This window comes from Mirounga angustirostris, unplaced genomic scaffold, assembly GCF_029215605.1.
Source record: "Mirounga angustirostris isolate CCGP_5_RB_7025 unplaced genomic scaffold, mMirAng1.0.hap1 SCAF_9, whole genome shotgun sequence".
In the NCBI taxonomy this organism is placed as follows: Eukaryota; Metazoa; Chordata; class Mammalia; order Carnivora; family Phocidae; genus Mirounga; species Mirounga angustirostris.
In genome coordinates this window covers 112,914,922-112,942,911 of record NW_026991717.1, presented here as the reverse complement: position 1 = coordinate 112,942,911, position 27,990 = coordinate 112,914,922, and the positions used below count along the sequence as shown (strand labels likewise).

The following is a 27,990-nucleotide window of genomic DNA, read 5'->3' as shown; positions in this document are numbered from 1 at the left end:
CACGGCAGCACTGACCTTATGGGCTTGGTGGGGTCGGTCCGGGCAATCTTCTGCTCAAGAGGGATCTGCTCCCACTTGAAATGCAGGCTCCAGTCAAATCCTAAGGGACAGAGTGGGGTGAGGACGGAGCTCAGGGCAGAGCTGCTGCAGCCCTCAGTCTCCCTTGATCAGAGCCCAGCTCGCAGAGGGCCCTGGGCAATTCATGCAGTCATTCCTTCACTCAGAACGAGACGGGTCCCTGCCCTCATTGATCTACTGGGTAGGACAGAGACTACAAAAATAAATCAATAAAACAATCTGCTAGTCAAAGGTGAAAAGTGTTAAAAAGAAAAATAAAGAAAAGAGAGGTGTTTGTACTATTCTAGTAAGGGTAGTCAGGAAAGGCTCTCTAAAGAGGTTACATTTGACCTGAATGAAGGACTGATCCATGCAGATATCTGGGGAAATGGAATTCCAGGCTGGGGGAACAGCAAGTGCAAAGGCCCTGAGGTGATTTCCCAAAGGAGAAATGCCTGGCTCCCTTCAGAACTCCACTCAACTCCAAGATCTAAGTAATAGCTGTTTCCATTTTTTGGAAGTCCGGGCCCCAAAAAGGAAAACCACTCTGCCCACTAGCTCCTAGCAACAGATTCTCTAGTGCAGCCTGTCCAATAGAACTTTCTGCAATGATGGAAATGTTCTATATCTGTACTGACTGTCCAATATGGTAGGCACTAGCCACATGGGGTTATTGAGCACTTGAAATGTGGCTAGTACAAGTTAGGAAGTGAATTTGAATTTTATTTAATTGTAATTTAAATATAAATAGCCAAATATGGCTATTATATTGGACAGCACGGCTAAAAAGTCTAAACCAGAGCTGTCCAAAAGAAATATGATGCAAGGCAGAAATGCAAGCTACATATGTAAATTTTTCTAGTAGCCATATCAAAAAGAACATATGAAATTAATTTGAATATATTTTAATGCAAAATACCCAAAATGTTATTATTTCAACATGTAATCAATATAAAAAACTACTGATGAGATATTTTACATTCTTTCATAATAAGACTTTGAAACCTGGTGTGTATTTTCCACCTACGGCACATCCCAATCCAGGTTGGTCACATTTTAAGAGCTCAATAGCCGTATGCGGCCCATAGTTACTGCATTAGACAGCCCGGGTCCAGACCACCTGCAGGTGTATGTATCAGGAATTCATGCATGACACTGTCCCATCATGCCTTTCTGCCAGGACTGTGGGCATGGTCCCTGGGCTGGCAGCCTTTGGGAAGGATGTGTCAGGGCTTGTGCCTCGGAGGGGAAGACACAAGACTAGCTGGGCTCTGTCACTGATTGGGCCAGAGGGCTTTGTCCCCAACCCCAGAGCTTTCCGTTTTCTGGTGGTGTGAGACGCTCTGGCACAGCTGGGCAGAAGAGCACCAAACCAAGGCTTGAGACTGCCCTCCCCTGCCCCTTTCAAGTCTACAGCCCCTCCTCTGGGAGATGGACCCACCTCCACGAAGATCAGCAGATGCAGCAAGGTAGGCAAAGTTATCCAGACTGATGACATCGATGATGGGGCTCACCACACGGGTGTGGTCCTGGAGGGGAGGGAACGAGAGATGGTGTGAGGCCAAGGACTCTGAAGAAAGGCCCAGCTGCCTGGACTGTGGGCAGAAGTTCTCTCCGAGCCACGGGGCACTCAGCCCTTTCTGCAGGATGCGGCAAGTTCTTGGGAGCTGTCCTGCAGCCCCATAGCCAGGCTCCTGGAAGGTCCCACCTGGGTCCCATGGGCACAGTGCTCTCCCAGCCTCTTCCTTTCACATCGTGCTTAGCCCTGCTGGGATCGCACCTCCTCAGTGAAGCCCTGCCGGATTGCTACAGGCTGAGGATTTCTTCCTCTTTTAAGCTGCTCTCACAGTTACAGTCCAGACAATTCCTGGGGCTCTGAATCATATGCTGTCTGAGGTGGCTCTTCTGTTGCTGGTTTGAACTGTTGTTTTATTAATCGTCATCCACCTTTGTGCATGTTCGGGCTGAGTCTTCCCAACTGGACCGCCAGCAGCGTGAGGGCAGGGACTCCGCCATCCCTTCGCAACCTGGCTGTCACTCTTTCATGCCACATCCGCTTCAAGGTCAGACGCATTGCTCCCTTCACCCTCCTAGGCACAAATCCACCTCCAAAACATTGGTGGGTAATGTCAATTTTACTAAAGATTCGGGGGTGGGGTGGCTTATGTCATCCACGCTATGCAAAACTGTCAATGGCCATCAGCCCTCTCTTTCCTCTCCCTCCACAGAGGGACCCAGACCAGAGCCTCTTCTCTCCCCACACTCTGTGCTGACCCTCAAAATCCTCTTGTCTGCAACTTGGAGCCCTGCTCTGCCCCTCGGTTCACACCCCCTCTCAGGACCAGAGCAGGGGAGACCACCCATGGTTTCCCAGAGAGCTCTGTGGGGGCCTCACCTTTGCCTTTTTATACACTTTTTTGTTCTGAGATATAATTCACATTTTTATAGCAATTTCATCAGCCGTAACTGACATGCGATAAAATTCACCATTTTAAAGTGTACAAATTTGGCTTACAATATATTCACAAGACTGTGCACCCATCACCCCTATCTAATTCCAGAACATTTTCATCACCCCAACAAGAAACCCTGTACCTGTTAGCGGCCACTCCCCATCCTCTCTCCCTCCAGGCCCTGACAACCACTCATCTCCTTTCTGTTTCTATGGCTTTGTTTTATTCTGGACATCTCGTATCAGTGGAATCATAGGACACGTGGCCTTCTGTGACCGGCTTCTTTCACTTAGGGAAACGTTTTCATCCACATCGTTGCACGTTATCAGTACTCCATTCCTTTTTATGGCTGACTAGTACTTTGTTGTATGGCTATCTTGACAGACATCTGGGCTCTTTCCACATTTTGGCTATTCTGAATGATGCTGTCCCGAAAACTGCGGTGCAAGTTTTTGTGTGGCGTGTGTTTCCATTTCTCTTGGGTATATACCCAGCAGTGGAAGGGTCATCAGGTAACTCCGTGTTTAAGCTTTTGAGGAACTGCAGGACTGTTTTCCAAAGCGGCTGCCCCATGTTACATTCTCACCAGCCATGAGTGAAAAGGCTCCCACTTCACACCCTCACCAGCCCTTGTCACTCTCCATCCTTTGGTCACAGCCATCCTGTAGGTATCAAGTGGTATCTGACTGTGGTTTTGACTTGCATTTCCCTCAAGGCTTAAAAATGTTGAGGATCTTTTCCTGTGCTTGTTGGCCATTTGTGTATTTGCCTTGAAGAAATGTTCATCCAAATCCTTTGCCCATTTTTAAGTTGGGTTATTTGTCTTTTTATGGTTGATCCGTGATTACCTCATCCTTCCCTCCACCTGTCCTACCCTCCCCCTTCTAGTGAAATGCAGGCACGTGCTAGGGACCTCCTGTCCTCATCTGTCCTTGACAAGGACACACACTCCCTTCCTCCTTCTCAGGCTTCCCAGCCTTGACCCCAAGCTGCACCCCGCCCCTGCATAGGACCCGCCTCCCCCGGGAGCAAAACCTCACCACCATTCGTAGTAGGAGCTTTACAGCTCACCCAAGCTCACATCCACATGAATTCTCACAACAACCCCGTGAGACAAATACTACAGTTACCCCATTTTCAGAGGAGAAAGCTCATTAACATGATGTCACTCAGGTGGAAGCAGACCATTTAGGCTCCCACTCTGCCTATCCAACGTCAATGACTGTTCACGCGCCCTCATGCCAAGAACATGGTGGGCACATCCCAAGGGACAGAGCTCCCCCAGGGACAGAGGGACTCACCTCCTTGACCCGCTGCAGCATGGGCTGCAGCCACTCGGTGTTCACTTCACAGTGGCTGTCCAGAAAGGTGAGCACGGCAGCTGTGGCCACATCTGCCCCGCGAACGCGGGACCGGATCAACCCTGCCATGAGAGTGGACAGGGGTTGATACTGGGATGGGGCCAGTTTGCTTCCCCGCCATCCCGCAAAAGTCTCAGGGCTCTCAAGGCTTCCTCTGAGTTACTGTGATTGAGCTTTACTTTGTATTTGATTCTTTCCTCCCTCCCTCCCTCTCTTTTCTCTCATCCACTCAGCAACCATCATTACTCCAGGCTCATTCTCTGAGTGCTCTCTGTGTACCAGATACTCTTCTGGGCTCTGGGGACACACCGATGAACAGTCAGGTGTTAGTGAATGGAATGTGCATTCGAGTGTGTTTTGGTACCAAAAGAAAACCAGAAACCAAAACCCTTTCCTCCCTACCCCCCGGGATCTCTAAGCCGCCCCCTTCAGCTGCATCGTCATGTGTGACCTCGTGAGAGGTGACCTCGTGAGAATCTTCTAGACTAAGACAGTCTGGAGTTAGTATGCCAGACCCTTCACGTACCTTAAGCATGTTATTTAACCTCTCTGAGCCTGGGTTTTCTCATCTAAAAGACTCAGAGAGAAAATAATCCCCACCTGCTGGGGAGAGTGCCCGGTGTCTAGAAGGCCGACACTTCAGCTAGATTCTGCTCTGCTTCGACCCCCACCCCAAACAGTCTTGCTGATGGCTCACCAGCTGTCAAAGAATGGCCTCGCTTTTGGCAGCTCCTGGGGAGAGAGGAGGCCCAGCTGGGACTACTGAGAGAACAGCCACTGGTGTCCTGTGAGCTGTGGAGATGGAGGGGCCTCACTCTAAGAGCTCAGCATACAGTTGCTCCTTGGAGAGATTTCCCTGGCCATACCTCTGCCTGTACTCTGCCTCCATCCATCTGACTATACACCCATCTGTGCAAAAATCCATCTGTCCCATCCTTGCACTCCACCGGTAGGTAGCAAGTACTGAAGGTTTGTACCCATGTTGGGCAAATCCCAGGAAACATTATATTCCTGGGCCTAAAGGTACCTACAACCCAGTGCTTGGGAGAAATTTCATTTCTCTCTGGCCTCTTCCATGCCAGTGAGCAGGTCTCCTTGGTCTGACTGCTCTTTCTTAATTATGCCCCTCACATCTCTCTCTCTCTCTCTCTCAAACTTTCAGTGGCTCCCTACTACCTGCCTTATCAAGTCTAAATGCCTTTCTCTGGCTTCCAAGGTCTTCTGCCATCTACCCTCACCCCACCATTTCCCCTACTGACCAGACCCAGATTCTCCCAGGCAGGGAGGAGGAGAGGGAGGTTAAGGGCGGCCTCCCTCCTCCAGGTTGGAATTCTGGCTCCTCTACTCATCACCGTGGGCAAATTACTGAACCTCCCTGGGCCTCACTTTCCTTATATGCGAAGGGGGACGATGGGCTGTTAGGAAGAAGGAATGTGAGCACACGGGCAGAGTGGACGCCTGCTACAGGTGAGCCCTCAGGGAGAGGGCTGTTGGTATGACAGGTGCGCCTGTGCCGGGCCAGCCCTCGTGCCGAGTCCGCAAGCCTGGACTGCCCTGCTTGCTCCCTTCACCTGTTTCGCTGCGCCCTCGCCCAGGCAAGGCCTAGTCCCCCATCACGTCCCTCTCCTGGGGTCTGCCCCCACATCACCATGACCAGTCTGTGCCTGCGGTTGGTCCTGACTCCTTGGCCTTACAATAAGCTCTCCGAGGGCAGGGACCAAGTTTCATACTTGTTTTGTGCTTCCTAGAGTGCCATGTACAATCCTAGCTGCGTGGCTGATGCTCCGAAACACCTCTCGATTGGAAGTGAGGTGACATCTGCTTTATAATGCCCCAGGGCGCCTGGGTGGCTCGGTCAGTTAAGCATCTGCCTTCGGCTCAGGTCGTGATCCCAGCATCCTGGGATCGAGCCCTGCATCGGGCTCCCTGCTTGGCAGGGAGCCTGCTTCTCCCTCTCCCTCTGCCTCTGCCTGTCACTCCCCCTGCTTGCTCTTTCTCTCTCTCTCTGTCAAATAAATAACTCCACTTCTCAGAAGAGACAGCCCAGGCAGCCAGAAGTACAGCGACTTGCCTACAGTCATGCCGTGGCAGAGGCTGACCCGGGATAGCAGAAGGGTCTTTCCACACCCCTTGGTCCTGGCCACCAGGAATGCAGTAGGCGCATGCTGGCTTAGTGTGACATGGTGCCAAAAGGGAATGGGGAGGTGCAGAGGTCTAGACCAAAATAGGTCTGCAGTGGCACCCAGGATCCAAGAACTTACCTTCCCGCCGATCATTGCGCAGGCACTTGACCTTGGGGATCCTGGTCAGGAGCAGACAGTCTTCAGCTGAAGGTGAAGGAAAGGAAGCAAGCTCATTCAGATATGGGCGTCAGACCACAAGGGGTTTGGTCGCCCCTGGAACCGCCCAGAAGATGTCTCACAGTAGGTCCAGGGAAAGGGATGGGGGTGGGGAGGTACACAGGAGCATGGTCATCTCTAATGGCCAAAGGATTGCCCTGTGCCTCACTCCCAGGCCAGACTGAGGAATACTTATGGCATTGCCCCCAGGGGGCGCCAGAGAGCACCAGCAGGTCACACCGGGTAGCCAGGTCAACACCAGCGCGGCCACACTGAAGGGACAATCCTCAGCATTCGGCACTTGTAAGAACAAAGGATGCTGCTGATGTTGCTTCTGTTTTTAAAAAATGTCATCTCACTGGTGTCCCATCAAAACAACACCACTCTTCCCCCTTCCTTGGCACCTGGGAACAGAGTCAGGGAGGGCACCTAGAAGACTAAAGATCCGGTTGGGGCACCTGGGTGGCTCAGACGGTTGAGCGTCTGCCTTCGGCTCAGGTCATGATCCCGGGGTCCTGGGATCAGCCCCGCATCGGGCTCCCTGCTCCGCAGGGAACCTGCTTCTCCCTCTCCCTCAACTGTTCCCCCTGCTTGTGCTCTCTCACAGTCTCTCTGTCAAATAAATAAAATCTTAAAAAAAAAAAAAAAAGAAAAGATCCCAATTGAGGGGGAGGGGTCAGCCCGTGATATCCAGCACGGCCCTGGGAGCGCTTGCCTCCACGCTCTGGGGAAATGAGAGTTTGGAAGGGTGCGAATAACAAACAGGAGGTAGAAACTTACGATCTGAACTGAAGTCATCCACTAAGATGATCTCCTGGATCAGGCTGGCTGGAGTTCGGTTCAGGACACTGGAGTGATGGGGACATAGTGATGGAGACAGAGGAGCCTGGATTTAGGGGTCACCGTCCATTTACCTCTCCCTGCCCCAGGACTCCCCCACCACCCAGCTCAGGGGCCAGCACACTAGCCACGAGCAGCTCCTTGCAAAACTCCCGGGCCCTGATGAGTGGCTGAGGAGCAGTATCGTCCTCAGGCTCTTCCGAGGACCTGGCTGACCCTGCTGCCTGGACCTGCAGGCACCCGGGATCTGGGCCAGATGGGTTGTGGGAACTGCCCCAGTTTTGTTGTCAAGACAGGACCTGTAGCTGCTCTGACTGCTTAGGCTTAACAAGTTCTGCCAGGGCTGGGAGCGGTGGGTGGGTGGGTGGGGGTGCGGGGGGGAACGGGACACCACCCAGCTAGGCCCGGAACTGCCGGCCTGCTTTCCTTCCCACCATCCTTCCTCTTCCTCTGCTCCCTGGGAAAGGAACCCCAAGTTTCTTTAATCCCTGGAATACTCCAAATCCTATCCTCGTTAAAGAAATGGGGCAAGTAGGAGTTAAACTTGACCGCAGGGCCAAGTTAAGGAGGACAGAGGGGCATCTCCCTATGAATTGTTGGATGGCACCTACTGGGCTAACGGCCATCCACCTGAGGTTTCATGTCCATCCCTGACTCCCTTGGCTCCTGACCCTTGAATATCTGCCTTTGTCCTGGGGACTGGACCTTGTGTTTGTGCATCCCAATAACTAGATTGCTGGGGTCTCTCTGACCCTGATTCACCAGCTCCAGCTTCTCGGAAGGACAGGACTCCACCTCCCAGTGCCTGACCTCTTCACACCATCTGGCCCCGCACCCTGTCTCAATGTGCACTCCTGCCGGGGGCTTGGCAGATCTTCCCGAGGCCTCGGGGAGCAGCACCATTGAGGCGAGGGTCCTGAGATGGGGCTCACCTCTTCACAGTGCGCAGGAGGGTGGAGCGGGCCTCATTGTGGAAGGTAATGATGACGCTGGTGGCCGGCAGGTCCGCAGAGTAGGAAAGAGACGGGCAACTGCGAATGGAGCACAGGGGTCAGAGGGCAGCGTGGGAGCATCCTTAGGACAGGCTTGAGGCTTCTCTCTGTCCAGCCTGCTGCCCCCAGGAATACCTCTGTGGGACAGGGAAGGCAAGCCTGAAGCCAGGGGGCGGGGCTGCCCTCCAAGCCCGCACTCCACCCCACTCAGCCCATCCGGCCTGGAGCCCTAAGAGGGAAGCCACAGGTTGGGGCACTTTCCCCGGCCTGGTCATCTTTACTGAAGACCTAGAGCCCTCAGAACCCCCATCACTGAAGTGTTCAGAAGGGTTCTGACCATTGTGCCTGTGTGGGCACCGCTCCAGGCCCCGGGGACCCAGCCCTGGGCCAACAGACGGAGCTCCCTGCCTGCTGGAGAGACAAAATGGGGGAGACGGGGAGACCAGCCTCTGTTCAGCTACAGCTACAGCACCCTGTAGTTTCTTTCTCTTCTCCCGGCTCGCGACGTTTGGAGGATCTGGAGAGGAATCGCCCCTCTGCTATCGTCCTGTGACTCCCTCCCTCTCGCTGCCCAGCCTGGACAGCTGGCTGGTGGCCCGGGGCGGGGGAGCAGCCTGTCTCCTCTGGGGGCCCTGGCCTCCCCCTGGAGCACACAGAAGCCCCGAGAAGACCACGAGCAGTGCCTGCCACCCCGCTCCCTCCCCCTTCTCCGGCTCACACCACATTTTCAGCCATTGGCTTCCCCCTCCTCAGGAAAGGGAATTAAAACAATCCATTCCTGCCAGCCTCCATCCCTGTCGCTTCTGCTGGTGCTTTTATTCGTGCTCCTGGGGCCGGCGGGAAGGCAGCTGGTTTTCATGGCAATCTTCTTTATTACAATTGCTCTCTGACTATTCCAGCAGGGTCTGTTTTCTCATTCCAGCACTCACGCCCAGACAGCGTCTTACAGCCGGATTCCCAGGCCCATTTCCTGCCCTGCAGAGCAGATGGGGTCAGAAAGGCAGGAGTCCCACCAGCCTGGGACCCCCATGGGAGGAATCCTGAGAGGCTTTAGAATCATTCTCCCTGACAGGCGATGTAGGGAGTAGGAGGGGTGGAGGGGTAGGGAAATTCACCTTTGCCCCCCCCAAAAGCCAGGCTTCCCAAGTGCATCCTCCCAGAGGCATGCAGATTTGGGGGTGGGAGTGGGCTTGGCCTGCTGGGATGGGGGGGAGTGCTGGGAGAAGCAGCTGCCTCCTGGGTTCCCGGCCCCCCAGCACTGACCTCCAGGGACCCACGTCCTGACAGGGAACCCCAACCATCTGGTGCCCAGGAAGGAGAGAATCTGGATAGTGATGCCCATTCTCCACCTGAAAGTGGCCTACCTACCCATACCCCATCTGGAGGGTAGACTTGACCTCCCCCCAACCCGCCCCCTCCAACTCTCTCCACTCTGCATTTCTCTGGGATTTACAACCATGATGATGGCGATTTATCCGGCTCTCAGGAGCCAAGAGCCTTTGAAGAGGTTTGACCCAGGCCTGTGTTTCAGGTTTGGGGCTGGTGGGGTTTTCTTTGTGTTGCTAGTAGGTCTGTCTTGCCTGGTCTCTCTGTTCCCCTTGAGGGGGCTCCCCAGATTGAGGGCTGGACGAGGAGGTTCCAATCTACACACGCGCGCACACACACACACCCCGATCCACCTCAGGCTTCTGGGGGGGCTGGTAGCAACACGGGGGCAGGAAGGGAGGCTGGCCTCACCAAACCAGCCCTGCCTCACACTCGAAGAGTCTTGTTTTAAGACCTGTGTCTCCCCAAGAGAAACTCCTCCTTTAAGTTCTTCAGTGAGCACCTGAGAAGCTAGGAGGGGGGCTTAGTGGGAGTGAGGGCAGAGGTGATCCAGGCTAACCCCGGATCAGTTCAGAGATTTGGATCCATAGGACCTCTACGCCTTGGGGTCAAGGTTGGCCGTAGCCGGGGTTGCCAGGAAAGGTCTCCAAACAGAGTTGTGTGGACATAGCCTTGTAGGCCCCACAGTGCAGGTGGACTCCGCACCAGCATTGACTGAGAAAGAACTTGTGAGATCTGAGCTGGCCAGTGGACCTGTGGGGAGGCCTTTCCGAGTAGCAGGGTTATCGTCGTACTAGCAGTGCTGGGGTTCCAAGACAGTGAGGACAGTCTGGGGCTCCCCCGACTCCATGTCCATCTCCTCTTGACAGGCGGCCAAGCCCACCGGATTTCAGGCTCACCTCCATGAGTGACATGGAAAGTGCTAGAAGCATGTCCCTTTCTGCACCCTTATCTCGCACATACCTTTTGTGCTGTGGAGTAGCTGCTTCAGAAGGAAAAGCAATCTTGACCTGCATCATCCCCACCTACCCTTAGACCAGGACCAGCCTGGTGCTAGGAACACAGCTGGTCCAACACAGCCCATGTGGGTCCCTCAGAAACGCAAGCACATGGGTGAGTCTGCTCCAAGAGCCCCTCCTGCCCTGTCAGCACGGAGCACAGATGAAGCCCCCAGACCAGCCTGGGTTGGCAAGGAACCTTCCCTGGAGGAGAGGACATTGAGCGGAGTTGTGAAGGTACAGGTGGGGGGTGGGGTTCAGGAGGGGGAAACAGTGTGTGCATAGACAAGGGCGGGGGGACAGAAGGGCATAGGACTGCGGGAGCATTAAGTGCTAGGCAAAAAGGAACATTGGTTCAGGGCCAGGAGGGGTGGCTTGCACTTCAGGGTAAGGACCTCAGACTATTCCCATAGGTGAGGGCAGGAAGGGGGGACTGGAGGTGGCAACTATAATCCAGACAGGACACATCAAGGGCCTGAACCAAGGAGGGGGCATTGATGGCTTGCCCAAGGTCGGTCACTTATACCGAGTGCAGTCGGAGTGGGGATCATCATGGAAGGTGTCCTTGGTCCTGCTCTGGGGCCTCTCCCACCTAGCTCACTGGGAGAGCCAAGAGCAAGGCTGGGGAGCATTTCTGGGAACTGCTGAGGAAGCGGGGGCAGCGGGGCAGGAAGACGAGAATCCCTTGCACAGTGCGGGCAGGGTTGGTGGCCCCTCTTCACCTTAGCCACCATCAGCAGGCTCGCCCACCCCCTCTGGCCTCCCTGTGGTCCCCTGGCAGCCCCCTCTCACTGGGACTCCAGACTGAGGTGCTGAGGGGCCTCCCCGGCGCCCACTGAGTCTCCTTGGCCGTCTCAGGCCCTCCGGAGGTCAATGAAACAGAGGAGGCGAGAGAACAACTGAGGGTGAGGGTGTGAGGCTCTCAACAACCAGATGGAGTCTGAGGCGATCTTTCTCATTCCTTCCGTCCCGGGGACTGCTGACGGGGGCCGGCCCTGCCCTCCCCGGCGCCATGGATGCTGTACCTGTAATGGCGTGTGTCCCGGATGGCTCGGTCTGGGCTCAGCTTGTCACTCTCCAGCTGGTTGAAGGCATGCTGCCTGTAAGGGTCCTCTCCGGCCTTCAGCTGCTTGGCTGCCAGGTACGCCTTCTCATCGAAGCCTCTGGAGGGTGTTCCTGTCACCTGAGCCAAAGGTCAGCATCAGAGGGGTCGCAGGCGGGAGGATAAAGCCGCCACTGTGGGGTGAGCCCTGATCCCGCCGGCAGGAGCCAGCTGCCTCACCTCGTCCGTACTTCACCCCAACTCTGTGAGCAGGAGATCAGTACTTCCCCCCTTGTACAGATAAGGAAACCGAGGCTCAAGAAGTTAAAAAAACAGTACCCAAACTGCTCTTAAAAGATGAAGGCTTTTTTTTTTTTAAAGCCCAAGGTCAGAGCTAATGAGTCACAGTTTCTGGATTCAAACTGGTTGTTCTGACCCGGAAAGTCATTCTCTTGCCCAGTGCTCTTTGCTGGATTTGGAGAAGGTGACCCCCGAGATGAGGTGCCCTGAGGGGACCACCAGCCAAGCTGGAGGTCGCCAAGCAAGCTACAGTGTCCTAGGGATAAACTTGGGCCTGACCCTGGACTAGGCATGCAGTAAAACAGCCGGGGCTTGGATGAGCTGCTGTCCAGAGAACTACCTGTGAGGACAAGTAGGCCCTTCCAGGCTCGTGCCAGAGCTGCCAGAACACCCAAATGCAGACAACGGTGCCTCTTCTCGGGGACTGGCACTTGCTGCCGAGATAGCCCCACGTCAGAGCTCCTGGCTCACCGGAGGAGTGATGGATCACACAGGCCATGGCCCAGCCTCTCTCCTCTTAGCCACACCCCACTCTGTACTCCCAAAGTCCCCCCATGAAAGACCCTGGGGAAGGACACATCTGAGATGAATGGAGAGATAGATGGATCCTGACATCTCATTATTTGAACCAAACTGCTGGCTGGATGTTCCCCCAGAGTGCCTTGAGATATCATCAACGGTGAGCGCATCCTGACTGCAGCCCTCCCACCTGCCCAGCAGCCTGGGCTGGAGCTGTGGGCCCCCAGAGGCAGCGGGAAGGTGGGCGAGGATTATCCAGACACAGAACTCTGCATGAGGACTCCATCAAAGGCCTAGCCCCAGAGGGATGGTCCCTGGAAGGTAGTTGGACGTGGGGGAGAGGAGACCAAGGTGTTGGGTGATGCTGGGGGACATCCACAGTGGCCCGGGGCCTCCATGAAAGCCTAGCCCCGGACCTCGCCAGCAGGAATGCGGAAGGCTCCAGGGGGTGAGTATCTCCTTCAGGGATGCCACTCTGTCGGGTTCCAGCCTCCGGGTGCATCCTGTCCTAGGAGCCAGCCCCTGAGCTCCCTGAGGTCAGAGCTGGTGAGGGAGGTCTCCTCGTGTCCACCGGGCCCAGCTACACACAGATGCTCAGGATGGTGGCCACGGCTGCGGCGGCCACACTGTGATTGATATTCGGAGTTGGTGCCATGACAAGGGCTGGACAGATGTGGCAGAGCCCCCATGGGCTGGAAATACATTTCAGGAAAGACAGAAGGAGGGAAGGAAGGAGAGAGGGAGAGGGAGAGGAAGGCTGTTTTGACCTGAACCCTGGATTGCTAGAAGGACCCAAGCTGTCCATCTTGGAGAGTGAGCAGGAGAAGTTCTCTGTGTCCTTCCCACCTGGGAGAAGGACGGGCGCCAACTCTTCCCCCCCAATTCCTCCCAGCCCAGGTCAGAGAAATGGGAAGCAGCTTCTATTGATATCTGAGATAAAAGAAAAGAAAAACTGCAGAAGCTCCCAAAGGGAGAGTATGCCACTTAATTATCCTGCAAGCCAACTGTGGGAAATAACCGTGTTTATTTATTTAGGGCTTCTGGCCACTCTGTGGGCTCAGGAAACCTCTGAGTCCTCATCCCACACTCACCCATCACCCAAGAAACATGCATTGAGAGCAGTGCATCTACCAGGCACTGGGACACCCCTCTGCCAAGTTCCAAGGCCTATCTGATCATTCATTCAGTTGTTCAAGAATGCTTGAGTTCACTCACTCTTTCATCCAGTCACCCAGTCATTCCGCAGAGCTCCACAGAGCACTCCCTAGTGCCAGAGGGAAGGAATGCTCAGGAGACTCTTCCCCCATCTCCAGCCTGCAGGCTTCCTGCGCCTCAGGCAAAGCTTCCTCAGGGCTCTAGAGAATGTTGTGGAAGACCAAGGGCTCAGGCCAAGGTTCACTAGAGGAGTTCTGTTCACTAGCGAAGCTCACTAGGATGAGCTAGACATCCTCAAAGATGCTGTTCAGAAGCGTCTGCTGCTCCCTCCCGCAGACCATAGCCTCCGAGGGTGCTCCAGCTGTCCTCCAAGGCTAGACCCTTCACTTGTGAGCCACCTCGTGAAGAAGGGTGCTGTGGAGTCCCAGTCCCTGTTCCCTCCCTGGGGTCTTAGCCCTGCTTCCACGTTGACCCAGCATATCTGGGGCCTGGAGCCGAAACATCAGTTGGCCCCAAGTCAGCCAAGTGGAGGGGACACTAAGGAAGGGTAGGATGTGATCTCTGTAGGGCTTTAACTTCCTCTCTGCCCAGCGCCTCCCTGGCCTCACCCCGTCCCGACCCAGACATCTTCTACCTGGTATCTCACTAGTTCATATGCCTGCACCGCAGCTCATATTTCCTCACGGCTCTCGACCCCTCCTTTCCCGTTGGCCCTGTTCTTTGATCTTGAGACTTTCAGGCCTTCGAATGGCCCATCGGTACCGCTAACTCAACACCTCAAAACGAATTTGTCCCTGAAGACCACCACATGCTTCTCCTGCATGGCTGGTTGCAGAGGTGGGCAGTGCTGACCTCCTGGTCCTCCCAATAACACATGCAGGGGTCATCCGTGATGTCTTCCCCGATGCTCCTCAGCCTGACCGAGACCACGGCCCTGCATATCCACAGCGGTGTCCTACGGGCTCACCACTAGTGCTACATCAACAAATATTTCCTGCAAGTCTCGTACATGCAGGCACTGTGCAAGAGGCTGGGAAGATGGAAATAAGCAAAAGCAGTATGGACCCCAGAAGAGAAATCTAGGAACCCAGATCACCCCTCGCGGCTCCCCCATCCTATGCCAGACCTGGCCACGGAAGTTCAAGAAGAAACCCTCACCCTCAACCTCAGATCATGGGTAGCTGGAGACCTGGCCGTGGAAGCCCATCCCACCCCAAGCCTAGCTGGAACCGGAGTCCAGACAGGGTGCATGCGCCACAGACTGGGGACCAGTGAATGCTCTTCCCCTTCTGCCCTGTTTTCCCACCCACACCGCTTACTAAGCACACTGGCGAGGGGTAAATGCATCCTTTGGCTCGAGGCTGTAGGACCATGAGGAGCTATATCTGGATCAGCCTGGGAGATCTGAGATCCTGGGCTTGGAGCAGTAGGAGCCACACATGGGACTCGTACCGCTGCCCTTTCTGGAGGGGATGCGGGCACTTAGCTGCTTGTGGAATTCACAGATCACACGGCACCGACGTCTGTGCCTTACTTCTCTTTCTTTTCCACTAGATGGTGAGATCCCCACCTTCAGGCTCCCAGCACCCAGCACGTAGTAGGTACTGAGTGGATGTCTGCTGAATAAAGGAAGGAATGAATGGATGTCTGCTGAATAAAGGAATGAATGAGTGAATGAACGAATGAATGAATACCTAAATAATGTCCCTGCTCTCAACTTACCTATAATCAACAGGGGAGAAAACCACAGCTAACAAAAGGGAATGCTCTGACATATCACATGACCTTCTGTGGCTTTTGCTCTCCTGACAGAGCTCACAGTGGCCCAGGGCACTCTATGGGTGGGGGCCCAGTTACCTCATGGGCTCGGGTTCTGCTGTTGCCCCCTCCCTGGCTCTGTTCTGGCCACACTAGCCTCCTAGTGTTCCTTGAGCCTGCCGGCACCCTTCCCCTCAACCCCTCTGTTCCTTCTCCTTCCTGGAAGGCTCTTCCAGATGTCTGCATGGGTCCCTCCCTCACCCCTCTGCAAGGCTCTGCTCAAACCTCACTTGTGTGAGCCTTCTCTAACCGCACCCCCACCCCCCGCACCTATAACCCTATGACCCCACCCCCTCATTCCCTATCCTCCTGCCTTGTTCTAAATTTCCTTCTAGCTGATGGAAGTGTCATCTGATGTTCTTTCTATGTGTATTTTGCTTAGTTATTTTATCTTTCTGACTGCTTCTCCCCACAAGAATATAAGGGTCACTAGGGAAGGGATGGTCTGTTTTGTTTAATGCTGGATCCCAAAACCCGGAACAGTGCCTGTTGGTAGGATTCAAAATCAATGGCTAATGAATATGCGAGTGATGAGCTGTCATGACCCCACTCATCCCCTTCCCCTCCCACATATGCGTACTTGGCTAACACATTACTTGGAACTGAGGTGGACCAAGTTGGTGGCAGGGTAGTTTCTGCTTACCTTGGGGATTTCCTTCCCACTCATATCTCTTGGCAGGACTGTTAAACACTGTCCTCCTGTCCCATCAACGCCTTGATCACCTCCACAGGGGTGGGCACAAGGCCCAGGCTAGGCTGATCTATCATAGAGATTGGTGAAGCAATCATCATTTGACTCAATCTGGGCCAATCAGAATCCACTCTGAGAACTTTCTATAAGATGAGCTCTTTTTGTCATGTCCCATAAACCTGGGAGGCAAGTCCTCTTGCCTATTACATGGAGAAATTTTGTCTGGAGAATGAAGAAGAAACAATCAGAGCCAAGAGACAGAAAGAAAGAGCTATAGTGATATTATCTGGGGATCCCTGGAGCTAGTCATATCTGATCCCAATTCATCTTGGGTTTTTTTTGTATCTGTCTATCTATCTGCCTATCTACCTTCCTACCTACCTACCTGTCTTATCTACTACCTATCTGTCCTCTTTTTTTTTTTTGCTTAAACTAGTTTGAGTTGACTATCCTCTCTAATAACCCAAAATTCAGAGATGTCAGTCCTTCAGTCATTCCAGTGAATAGAAAACCACTCTCCAAAAGTAAGAAACAGAGGTGCCTGGGTGGCTCAGTCGGTTAAGAATCTGCCTTCGGCTCAGGTCATGATCCCAGGGTCCTAGGGTTGAGCCCCGCGTCGGGCTCCCTGCTCCGTGGAGTCTGCTTCTCCCTCTGCCTCTGCTGCTCCCCCTGCTTGTGCTCTCTCGCTCAAGTGCACGTGCTCTCTCTCAAATAAATAAATAAAAATCTTTTTAAAAAAGTAAGAAACAAAATCAAAAACAAACACCAAAAAACGAGCCACGAATGGAAATGACAGAGTTTGGTGGCAGTGGACCAGGCTGGTCCCTGGCATCTGGCCCAGTGACTTGAGCCTACAGTCAGGTAGGGCATTCGCTGCCTTCCCAGCAGGCAGGGCTGTGGTCAGGCTTGGGGATCGGGGCAGGGGTCCATCTGGACCACAACATAAGAGTCCCTTGAGTTGCCCTGACAAGGAAGGAGGGCCGGGAGATGGTGAGTGACAGCCTGCTGGGCCTCCCACAGCCCTCCAGCCTCCTCCAAGAGCTCTTGGCTGAGGGTTAGATGGTTAGAGGATGGTCTCCTCCCCGGTCTGTCCTTTGGGGAAATGCCCAATCCACCACTTCCACATCCAACAAGGTCAATCACATCTGAAATTGTTTAAACTGAAATAATGACTCTGCTCTATAAAACGGGAAGAATTATTTCTCATCTTAGAGAGTTGTATTTTCAGTCCATCACTTCAGTTAAACTTTGAATCTTGCCTGCCTGGCTTCAATTTTTTTTTTTTTCCTGCTAGATTTGCTTACTTCTCCCTGACTGCTAAATTTAGGAAGCAAACAGCAAAGGGGAAGGTTTGAAACAAGAAAGGAAAATATTTTCCACATCATTTTTTATCAAAAACAGTTCAACCCAAGTCCCCAAGCCCTGTAAACTTTCCTTTAAAACATACATGCACCTCTAAATTGTAGATTTAAACAACTCAAACTCCTTTTAAATAACTGCTGCCTAATTTCCTTTTACTGCCAGTAAAACAGGTACCTGCTGCGCTGGCCTTTCACTCAAGTTCAATGAAACTGCAAATTAAAAGGCCCTGGTCCTATTTTATGGATGGCTCCTGACTTTTTTCCTGAGTCTGCTCTAAACCCCAACCACCTGGTGAACAAAATGTGCTTCCCAACCACTCCCCACTCCCCTGGGAACAAAGTCTCATCTTATGCGGCATCCAAAGTTGAAAGACTGCCATTCTTCAGGAAGGCTGGGAAACAGAGCACATGATTCACCAGCTCTGAGTGCAAGGTGTCAGGTTCCACCTCTCCCGAATGAAAAGGCGGGTCCCACTGGGCCTCCCCGCAAGCCACTGGGTTCTGGGGAAGCAGCCAACCACGCCTGGCCTACCCGCGCTCCTATCCAACCAGACGAGACGCCGGGGGTGGCACAGGGCTGGGGACCTCAGCTTGGGTACAGGAAACCTCGCCTAGGGTATCAAGGGTCCCTCAGGGGCCTGCCCCAGACATGTCCCCAGTTCCCCTTTCACATGGCCTCCAAAACAGTTATGTAAGGGTTACCAGCCCGGCCTTTGAAATCTGGGGGGATAGAATGCAGGTGTTTACTGCTCTCTGGCCTTGGGAAGTCACTTACCCTTTCTGAGCATGCTTCTTCAGCTAGAAAATGGGGATTGTTGTGAGGATTAAAGGACACGATGTAAATAACATGCTTAGCACACTATCTGGCACATGAATTATTAATTATTAATTATTATTAGCTCGCCTGCCTTTTTACCAGTCGTTCTCCACCTTGGCTGCACATTAGAATCCGAAGAATTGGAATACTTTAAAAATCCTGATGTCCAGGCCCTACCCAAGACCGATTCAATCAGAATCTCTGGAGGTGGGAGACTAGTATCAGGAGTTCTTAAAGCTCTCCAGGTGTTCCAGTGCGCTAGCAAGGCTGAGCTGCCACTTTATATAGATGCAGGACAGTGAGCTGGGGAAATCACAGGACCAAGGACTAGAAGGGACCTTGGAGGCCATCTCCCCTGACCCCCTTCCCAAGGAGCCTCAGGGTGAGTCTGGGTTTTGGCCTCTGTACGGCTTCACCATCAGCAGAGCCAACTGGAACTCAGCTGGAGCCTTCGTTGTTACTATAGAAACCACCACCTTGCAACACATGCCCGCATGCCCTGGATGCTCTAGTTCAATTACATACCAAGGAGCACAGGGTAAGGGCCACCTGGGAAGCCCACCTTGGGCTTCTGGTTAGATTTGCCACCACAACCTGGTTTCCCCAGGGGCGCTGATGACCACACAGCTTTATGACACCAGTGGTCTCATCAAGAAAGAGGGGGAGTGCGTTCCCCAGATGGTCTCTGTTCAGGTTCAGGGAGATTTCAGGTCCAATCAAGCTCCCCAGGTCCCATTTTCCACACTTTGCTTGGCCCAGAGGTCATCCAGGGGCGGAGGGATTCTGAAGGCGGGCAAAGCTAGGGACGTGCGGTGGGATAGCTCAGTTTCCACCTGCGTATCAGCTTGAGCAGAGCATTCCTGGGTTTGCGAAGAGTACCAAACCCTGCCGTCCCCCCCGCCCCCGTCATAGCTGCTGCAGAGCGTAAGGAACAAGGAGGCCTCTCTTGCAGTAATGAGTGGATGCTGACTGCTCCCTGAGGGCCTGCTATGAGCTGGGTGCTATGCAAGCTGCTTATTTCCAGCTTCAAGTAGTCCTGCCACATGGGTGCTCCTCTGAGCCTGCTTTTACAGAGGTGGAAACTGAGGCCCAGGGAGACAAAATAACACGCCAAGGTCACAGAGCTGCTGAGTGGCTGGGCTGGGCCTGGAATTGAGGCTGTCTGGCTACAGGGCTTAAGCACAAAGCTTTCTCTGCATGTCTTCAGACTCCTCCTAGGCACAGATGGGCTTGGCCCTGCCTTCCAGTTCTGCGTCCCTCAGCTCCAAAACAAGCTGCCCTCTGGTGCCCAGAACACACCCAGGCCCTGACAAGTGCAGGCTGGAGGCTGCCTCCCCACTAGGCTCAGGGTTCAGAGCATCAGCTCATGGTTCAGAGGCAGACTTGCCCAGTGCTGTCATCTCTTGGCTTGGCATGGGCATGGAAACGCTTCTCTGTTTTGGTGAGAAAGGACGTGGAAAAAATGAAAAGAATAAGAGTTTGTATTAGACGAAAACAGCACATAACCAAACTTCCTTGGGTCAGTCCGGGCCCTCCTCGTTCTTCCCAGCCTGGCACGTCCTCAGGGTCCCGACGACCTGCAGCTGCAGTCACAGAAAAGGGGGACAAAGCCAATTCCTGTTCAGGTTCTTGTCTGCTTGAAGGTTCCAACCCCCCCAACAACATTGCCACGCTCTGCGGCCGAGAGAAAGGAAGTGAGCAGAAAGAACAGCCGAGACAGGGCCACCTCAGGGCTCCCCAGGCCCCCACGAACACCCTCCCAGCCCACATACGGTGCAGATCACACAGGTGTAATGTGTCAGTGTCATTCCCGGTGCTTCGTATTCAGTCTATTGAACTCGATATTAACTGGAAAAATAAAAGCAATTATGGGCCATGTACTACATAGAACACCTCCAGTACGACTATTTCAAGAGTGTCAGCAGCCTGGTAAGCGCTGTGAATTGTGCAAGACTGTTGACTCTCAGATCTGTACCTCTGAAACAAATAATGCAATATATGTTAAGAAAAAAAAAAAGAAGAAGAAGAAGAAGGTAGCGGGAGGGGAAGAATGAAGGGGGGGAAATCGGAGGGGTAGACGAACCATGAGAGACGATGGACTCTGAAAAACAAACAGGGTTCTAGAGGGGAGGGGGGTGGGAGGATGGGTTAGCCTGGTGGTGGGTATTGAGGAGGGCACGTTCTGCATGGAGTACTGGGTGTTATGCACAAACAATGAATCATGGAACACTTCATCTAAAACTAATGATGTAATGTATGGGGATTAACATAAGAATAAAAAAAAAGATAAAAGGAAAAAGATCAGGCTTGCCAGGGGTTAGACGCAAGGGAGGGATGAATAGGCAGAGCACAGAGGATTCTAGGACGGTGAAAATACTCTGCATAGTACTACAATGGTGGGTACCTGTCATTATAAATTAGTCAAAACCCATAGAATGTATAACACCAAGAGTGAACTCTAATTAATAAAAACTATGAACTTTGGATGATAAAAAAAAAGAGTGTCAGCAGCCTCCTGCCTCACCCACTGAGGATCCCAGCTGGGCCAGGACCAAATCCCAGCCGTTAGTACTCAGCAGGGGCTGACTGTGGCCTGGTGCCTCAGTTCATATCACTTTTTGCAACAAAGAGCCCAATTAATGTAGTGATCTGGCGCAGTACATTATTGGCACGGTAGGTCAAGTTTAGAAGTACATTACCTGTGCTTCATATATAATTAATATAATTAAACAATGAGGTTATACCCTCCAATAGAGACAGCATTCATTACAAAGGCAGACTTTTAAAATCAAATTAAGCAAAAAGAAAGAGGAGGGGAAGGGGAACAGGAAAAAAGGAGCCTGGTTCATGTGACTTTCTCCAAGGGGCACTGCAGCCCCGAGTACAACTTGTGTCCCCAGATTGGCACCTCCCCTGACAGCCCAGCATTTTACCTAGGTGCAATATGCAAAATGGCCATAAAAATCTGGAAATGGGGCTAATACTAAGATTTTCTTTTTAATGAACAGAGCCCTTTCGATTAATTCTTCTAGGGTATGCTAAAGATGCAGGGTTTTTTAAAAAAACTTTTTAAAGATTTTATTGATTTATTTGTCAGAGAGAGAGCACAAACAGGGGGAATTGCAGGCAGGGGAGAAGGAGGCTCCCCGCTGAGCAGGGAGCCCGATGATGCGGGACTCAATCCCAGGACCCTGGGATCATGACTTGAGCGGAAGGCAGGGGCTTAACCGACTGAGCCACCCAGGTGTCCCAGGATACAGTTTTATTCAAGCAGAAATCAGAGACACAAATCATCTGATCACGGCTGGGATCAATGGAAATATAGTGTCATGCATCTCATTCATTACAATTTTGCACCGTGCACCAAACCATACATTGTTAGTAAGTCACAATACAATGCCTATGTCATGCATTGCAATGTAACCTAAATAATAATATATATGTTTGTCCATGTTTTCCTTGATGACCACCCTGTAGTTAAACAGAACCTTAACAGGAAGTGCAGCTCATTCTTGAAAAAGACTCAGTGATACACAGATGTAAATCCTCCTTGACTTAATCTATAAATTTAGTGCAATACTGATCAAATAACAACTGTATTGGGAATGGTGGGGAGAGAGGAGGATTCAGCTGGAAGAATTTAAGCATGAGTGAACAATCAGGAAAAATCTGAAAAAAATTGAAGATAGGGAAATAAACCTACCAGATATTAAGACATATGAAGGACTGCAGACTTTATATAGCAAGATACTATTGGTATAAAGCCAAACAAATCAATAAAAGAAAACAGAGAGGTTAGAAATAGAACCAAGTACATATGGAGGGTTGGCACAAGATATAGTTGCATTTCAAATGGCAGGAGGAAGGGAGAGACATGCTATTCAGTGATTGATGTTAGGGAAAGTGACCAGACAATATGGAAACAAGTAAAGCTGAATTTATTTTTTAAACCAAAATCAATTTTAGGTGGCTCAAAATTTAAAATTAAAAAAGAAACTAGGGGTGCCTGGCTGGCTCAGTCAGTGGAACATGTGACTCTTGATCTCAGGGTTGTGAGTTTCAGTCCCACGGTGAGTGTAGAGATTACTTAAAAATAAAACATCTTTAAAAAAAAAAGTAAAATAAAATAAAAAAGAAACTAAAAAGTATACAGAAAAAATTACTTTTTGTTCTTGTTTTTTGCAATCTCAGATGTAAAATCCAAATGTCACCAAAAAATGTACATAAAGATTTAAAAATTTTATAAGGCTAAAAAAACCACAAAGTCAAGCTACAAACATTATGCTGGGAAAAAAATATTAGCCAAATATAGGCCAAAGAATTAATTCCTTCAATATGCAAAGAACTTTTATAAATCAATAAAAAAGAACCAATAATTCAAAAGAAATGTAGACAAAAAGGATATGAACAAGTAGTTCATAGAAATGTGAAATACAAATGACCAATAAGAAATGAAAGGGGTTGATGCCTGGGTGGCTCATTTGGTTGAGCCTCTGCCTTCAGCTCAGGTCATGATCCCAGGGTCCTGGGATCGAGTATCTCGTTGGACTCCCTGCTCAGTGGGAACGTGCTTCTCCCTCTGCCTGCTGCTCCCCCTGCTTGTACTCTCTCTCTCTTTGACAAATGAATAAATAAAATCTTAAAAAAAAAAAAAAAGAAAGAAAAGAGGGGCGTCTGAGTGGCTCAGTCGGTTGGGCATGGACTCTTGGTTTTGGCTCGGGTCATGATCTCATGGGTTATGGGACGGAGCCCGTCAGGCTCCCCACTTGGTGGGGAGTTGGCTTAAAGGATTCTCTCCCTTGGCCCCTCCCCTGCTGCATGTGCATGCCTACACGCTCACGCTCTCTCTCTCAATTTAAATGAATGAGTCTTTATTCTTGGATTTGCCAAATTAGTAAGAAATTGTATGTTATTTTAGTTTGCATTTAATAATCAATGAGGTTGAATATCTTTGATTTCTTCTTTTTAAAAGACTATTATATATAATGCTCAGTATTTTGAAAGTTTGAAGAAATAGAAGCCCTTATATGTTGATAGATTAGAAATTGGCATGACCAAACTGTCTGACAACATCATTTTATTCTTTTTTTTTTAAGATTTTATTTATTTATTTATTTATTTATTTATTTATTTATTTATTTATTTGAGAGAGAGAGAGAACATGGGCATGGGGAGGTGCAGAGCGGGAGGGAGAGACAGAATCTCTCAAGCAAACCCCACATGGAGCCCAAAGCGGGGGTGTGGAGCCCCACTCAGGCTCTATCTCATAACCCTGAGATCATGACCTGAGCTGAAACCAAGAGTCAGATACTCAACCAACTAAGCCACCCAGGCACTCTTGACAACATCATTTTAAATTCTACTTTTTGACTCAGTAGAAGTTCCATTTTTAGGTAAACATAAACTTGGTTTTCCTGAGACAGTCCCAGTATACACCTGTGTTCTCAGGAGCCCCTGTGAATTAGAATTTGTCTTAGTTCAGGTAAAAGACTATATGATCCCTAAATTATAGTTTATCCTTAGAGTAGAATTCTAAATAAATGTTAGAAAGAATAAGTTATGTATGTACATTGTGATTGATTTTGTATAAAGAGTTCATAAATGCATGCGTATGTAAATGTATAGATATATCTGGAAAAATACATGGCAAACTGGTATACAGTGGTCACCTCCAGAAAGTGGCACAGGAGTGGGCTGGAAGACTGAAGAATTTTACCTTTTCCTTTATACAAGCTTGGTTTTTTTTATAAATAAGTACTCTTTTACAATAAAATTCTTTTTTTAAAGATTTTATTTATTTGAGAGAGAGTACGCGCAAGAGTGGTGGGGAGGGACAGAGGAAGAAGGAGAAGCAGACACCCCCTGGGCAGGGAGCCTGACGTGGGACTCGATCCCAGGACCCTGGGATCATGACCTGAGCTGAAGGCAGTTGCTTAACCAACTGAGCCACTCAGGCACCCTACAATAAAATTCTTTACAAAAACCAGATTAACCGGAAGCACCTGGGTGACTCAGTCGTTGGGCGTCTGCCTTCAGCTCAGGTCATGATCTTAGGGTCCTGGAATCGAGTCCCACATCGGGATCCCTGCTCGGCGGGAAGCCTGCTTCTCCCTCTCCCACTCCCCCTGCTTGTGTTCCCTCTCTCTGTCAAAATAAATAAAATCTTTAAAAAAAAACAACAACCAGATGAACCTTAATTCTTCTCTACCTAAGATAAAAGAACTGAGTTAATTATTGTCATCATCAACATCATCATCTTCAGAATGTATTACAGATATAAATAAATAGATGAAAAGTAAGCCCTTCTTCACCTGAAACATTTGGGGGCAGAAGTACCAGCCAGGAACAGGTTAGTCCTGATGAAGAGGAGGGGAAGGGAAGTTGCAAGGGAAAAAGAATAATTTTCCCTCTACCTTTCTTAGGTCTTATCTGAGACTCCTATAATAAAAGACAGATAAAGTGTTCTGGGACCCAGTTTCAACGTGGCAGGGTTTTCCCCACACCACTAACAAGCAATTCTCAGACAGCAACTGGATGACCTACAGTTCAGCCCAATTCTGACACTGTCTACCTGGAGACGGCCTCAGATCCCACAGGTGGAGGACCCAGTCCCACAAGAGGTCCACCTCCTCACATGCCAGTCACAAGCCCAGGCTGTTACTTGTGCTTCTAACGAACTGGCTACAAAATCACGACCCCCTCCTGGGGTTCCATTACTCGGCTAGAGCCACCCAGAGCTTACTTACGGCTTATTACAAAGGCTACTGAAGGATACAAATCAACAACCAGATGAAGAGATACATAGGGCAAAATCCAAAACAAAGGAGTTTCTGTTCTGGTGGAGCTTGGGTGGCACGTGAAAGTGTTCTGGTTCCCCAACCAGGCAGCTCTCCAGCCTCCCTCCTTTTTGGCTTTTATGGAGGTGTCATATTACATAGACATGATTGATTAAATCATTGGCCATTGGCATTTGATTCAACCTTCAGCCTCTTCTCCCCTCCCCTCCCCGGAAATCAGGGCATGGGACTAAAAGGTCCTCTCCTCTATTCACAGTTCAAGGTATTCATTCCCCTGGCAACCAGTCCCCATCCAAAAGTCACCTCATTAACATAACTGAGGACACGAGACCCAACATTATAATAAAACATGCTCCCATTGCTCTTATCTCTCAGGAAATTCCAAGGGTTTAGGACCAAGAACAAAGATATATTTCTTATAAATCACAACAGATTGGGGCGCCTGGGTGGCTCAATCGTTAAGCGTCTGCCTTCGGCTCAGGTCATGATCCCAGGGTCCTGGGATCAAGCCCTACGTCAGGCTCCCTGCTCTGTGGGAAGCCTGCTTCTCCCTCTCCCTCTGCTTCTCCCCCTGCCTCTCCCACTACGTGTGCTCTCTTTCTGTATCTCAAATGAATAAATAAAATCTTCTAAAAAAAAATAAAATAAATCACAACAGTTTAACAAGAGAAAAAACAAACAGAAGTCTATTAACATGTATACAAGGAAGATACCCAGAGAAAAATGAATAACTCCCCAAGGAACTCAGAATTCAGGATTACACCATCTTAATAGGGAAAGAGGAGGAGGATGTAGACCTCTTAAGGGTGAGTAAATGGGTTTTAGGAAGATGAATTGGCCTTTAGAAGACTAGATGGGAGGTATGATGGTTTGTGACAGTTTGTCTGGGTGTGGTATTGACTTTTAGTCTTCTCTCCCGTGATAAGAGTCAACTTCCTTGGCCGCTGAAACTCACGGGAAGGGGATTTATGACCAGTGAGTTCCTTTTGGAGGATCTGTGTTTAGGCAGATGATGGGAGTTCAGAGAAAGCATCTCCCTGCATTTGCTGGTTTTCAAATGCCCACAGCTCAAAATAATCAATATACCAAAGTGGTATCTTTTGGGTGGCGTTTTCTGCTACCTTTCAAAGTGGAGGCTGGAGGGGAGCAGTATACGGTGGCTGAGCCCTCGAGTGTGTGTGTGGGTGTTATAGCAGGTGAATCCAACATCCAGGTAATGCTTGGAGGCCCAGATTGACGTCTCCTGATTTCTCCCCAAAGCGCAAGCCTAACAACCGAAAGTGGGGCTTAGGGGGAAGGCTAAGAAGGCGAGCCCAGGTCCAGGGCCATGACCTCATCTGGGCTCTAGGCACCGACCACAGAACACTCTGAAGGGGATGGTACTCAGACTTTCCCTTTACCATTTGTCCATTTTTAGCTTTTTTTTAAAAAAAACCTCTTGTAAAATGCCTTGTATGGAGTGTTTAGCTTAGTAACTTGGTTGAAAGGGGCGGGCGGGCCAAGGGGAGCTGAAAAGGGCTGTCAGTCAAGTCCCTCAGGCTAGCCCACAAGCCATTCTGCAGGCCTGAGGTACCCTCTGGGAACAGCATTTCCACAGCTGCAGAAAGGAGGTAATGATGCTTACCGCCCAGGGGTTTTGAGCGCATTAAATAAAATCATTGCACCCTGTCCACATCCACGGGAGGCCCTCTCTCAATGACTGCATAAAAGGAGGGGGTTTGAAACAGATGAGCAAAGGAGAAAAAAAGAGAGAGAGAGGCAAACCAAGAAACAGATTCTTAACTATAGAGAACAAAAAAACCCCGAGGGTTACCAGAGGGGAGGGGGTGGGGGATGGGGGAAATAGGGGGTGGGGATTAAGGAGTGCACTTGTCGTGATGAGCACTGGGTATTGTATGGAAATATTGGATCACTATATCGAAAACCAGAAACTAGTATAACCCTGTATGTTAACTAACTGGAATTTACTTAAAAACAAAGATTCAACAATTAAAAAACAAAAGGAGGGGGTTTGAGCAAGATGCTCTCTGAGGCCTCTCCATCTTGAACATGAAATGATCTGTAACAACATCCATTCACCCTATCGTTCTTCAATACGTATTTATTACACATCCTGGAACCCCTCTGAAGAACCAAGAGCTGCTTTCTTAATGACCTACTGCTGTTCTTGACACACAGTAGGTGCTCAGGGGATGTTTGTCCCATCAAGAGGGTGTGTACACGGTGCCCCAAAGATCCCAGCTACATGGGAACTGGAAGAGCGGTCAGCAGCTCTGGTCAAGTGTCATCAAAAGAGCACCTGCTTTCTCCTTGAGCTTTGGACAGGAGGTAAGAATACATAGGATCTCTAGAGTGGGGAAGCTGCAGGAAATGGGAGCCCCACCAGTGGCTCCCGCCAAGTGCATGAGCTGGGCAGATGGGCAGTCCAGGAGGGACAGAAATGTGTGGTTTAATTGCAGTTGAAGAGTCCTTTGTGGGGAATGACATTGTTGTGGGTTAATGGTGGATAATGCTTTTCTTCCTTGACTAATATCTTTGAATATTACATTAAATTGTTTTTAAGCCATCAGAATGGTTATTAAATTAGTACCCTTTTGGAAAACAGTCTGGCAGTACATTGCTAGTGCTATATCCTTTGGCACAAAGCCTTTTCTATTTTATTCTATCCATTATCTTCCACTAGCCATGGCAGGGTGCCAGGTGGGCCCCAAATCTCCCATATAACCAGAAGATTTAAATTTAACCTTTGGAAGGAGGGAGTAACTGGAGTAAATATGCCCTCTCATCTAGGATTCCTGTTTTAATCACACAATTAGTCATAGACAAATATTAGGCACAAAGATGTTCACAATGGTCTTATTTATAAGAATGAAAATTTGAAAACAATCTAAATGTCAACACTGGGGAAAAGAGTAAGTAAATTATGTTCCATCAATTGAAAAGAATATTTAGTAGTCATTTACAATAATTGTTATAGGCTGTGGGAAAATAAGTATGCTCTCATGCTTTATTAGAGGGAGTATAAACTGGTATAAATCTTCTAGAGGTAGGGGCCCCTGGGTGGCTCAGTTGTTAAGCGTCTGCCTTCGGCTCAGGTCGTGATCCCAGGATCCCAGGATCCTGG

The 27,990-nt window shown here is 50.4% G+C and overlaps 1 protein-coding gene across 1 annotated transcript in view; it reads right to left on the bottom strand.

Moving 5' to 3' along the window:
- The window catches only part of GALNT16 (polypeptide N-acetylgalactosaminyltransferase 16), a 98,875-nt gene that overhangs the window by 28,834 nt on the left and 42,051 nt on the right, over window positions 1–27,990 (bottom strand). The window contains exons 2-8 of the mRNA XM_045901084.3: window positions 11,392–11,549; window positions 7,983–8,081; window positions 6,991–7,058; window positions 6,133–6,198; window positions 3,812–3,933; window positions 1,499–1,586; window positions 16–100 (exon numbers count right to left, since the gene is read on the bottom strand). Of these exons, the coding sequence (XP_045757040.1) occupies window positions 16–100; window positions 1,499–1,586; window positions 3,812–3,933; window positions 6,133–6,198; window positions 6,991–7,058; window positions 7,983–8,081; window positions 11,392–11,549 (686 nt within the window). The remainder of the gene's footprint in view (window positions 1–15; window positions 101–1,498; window positions 1,587–3,811; window positions 3,934–6,132; window positions 6,199–6,990; window positions 7,059–7,982; window positions 8,082–11,391; window positions 11,550–27,990) is intronic.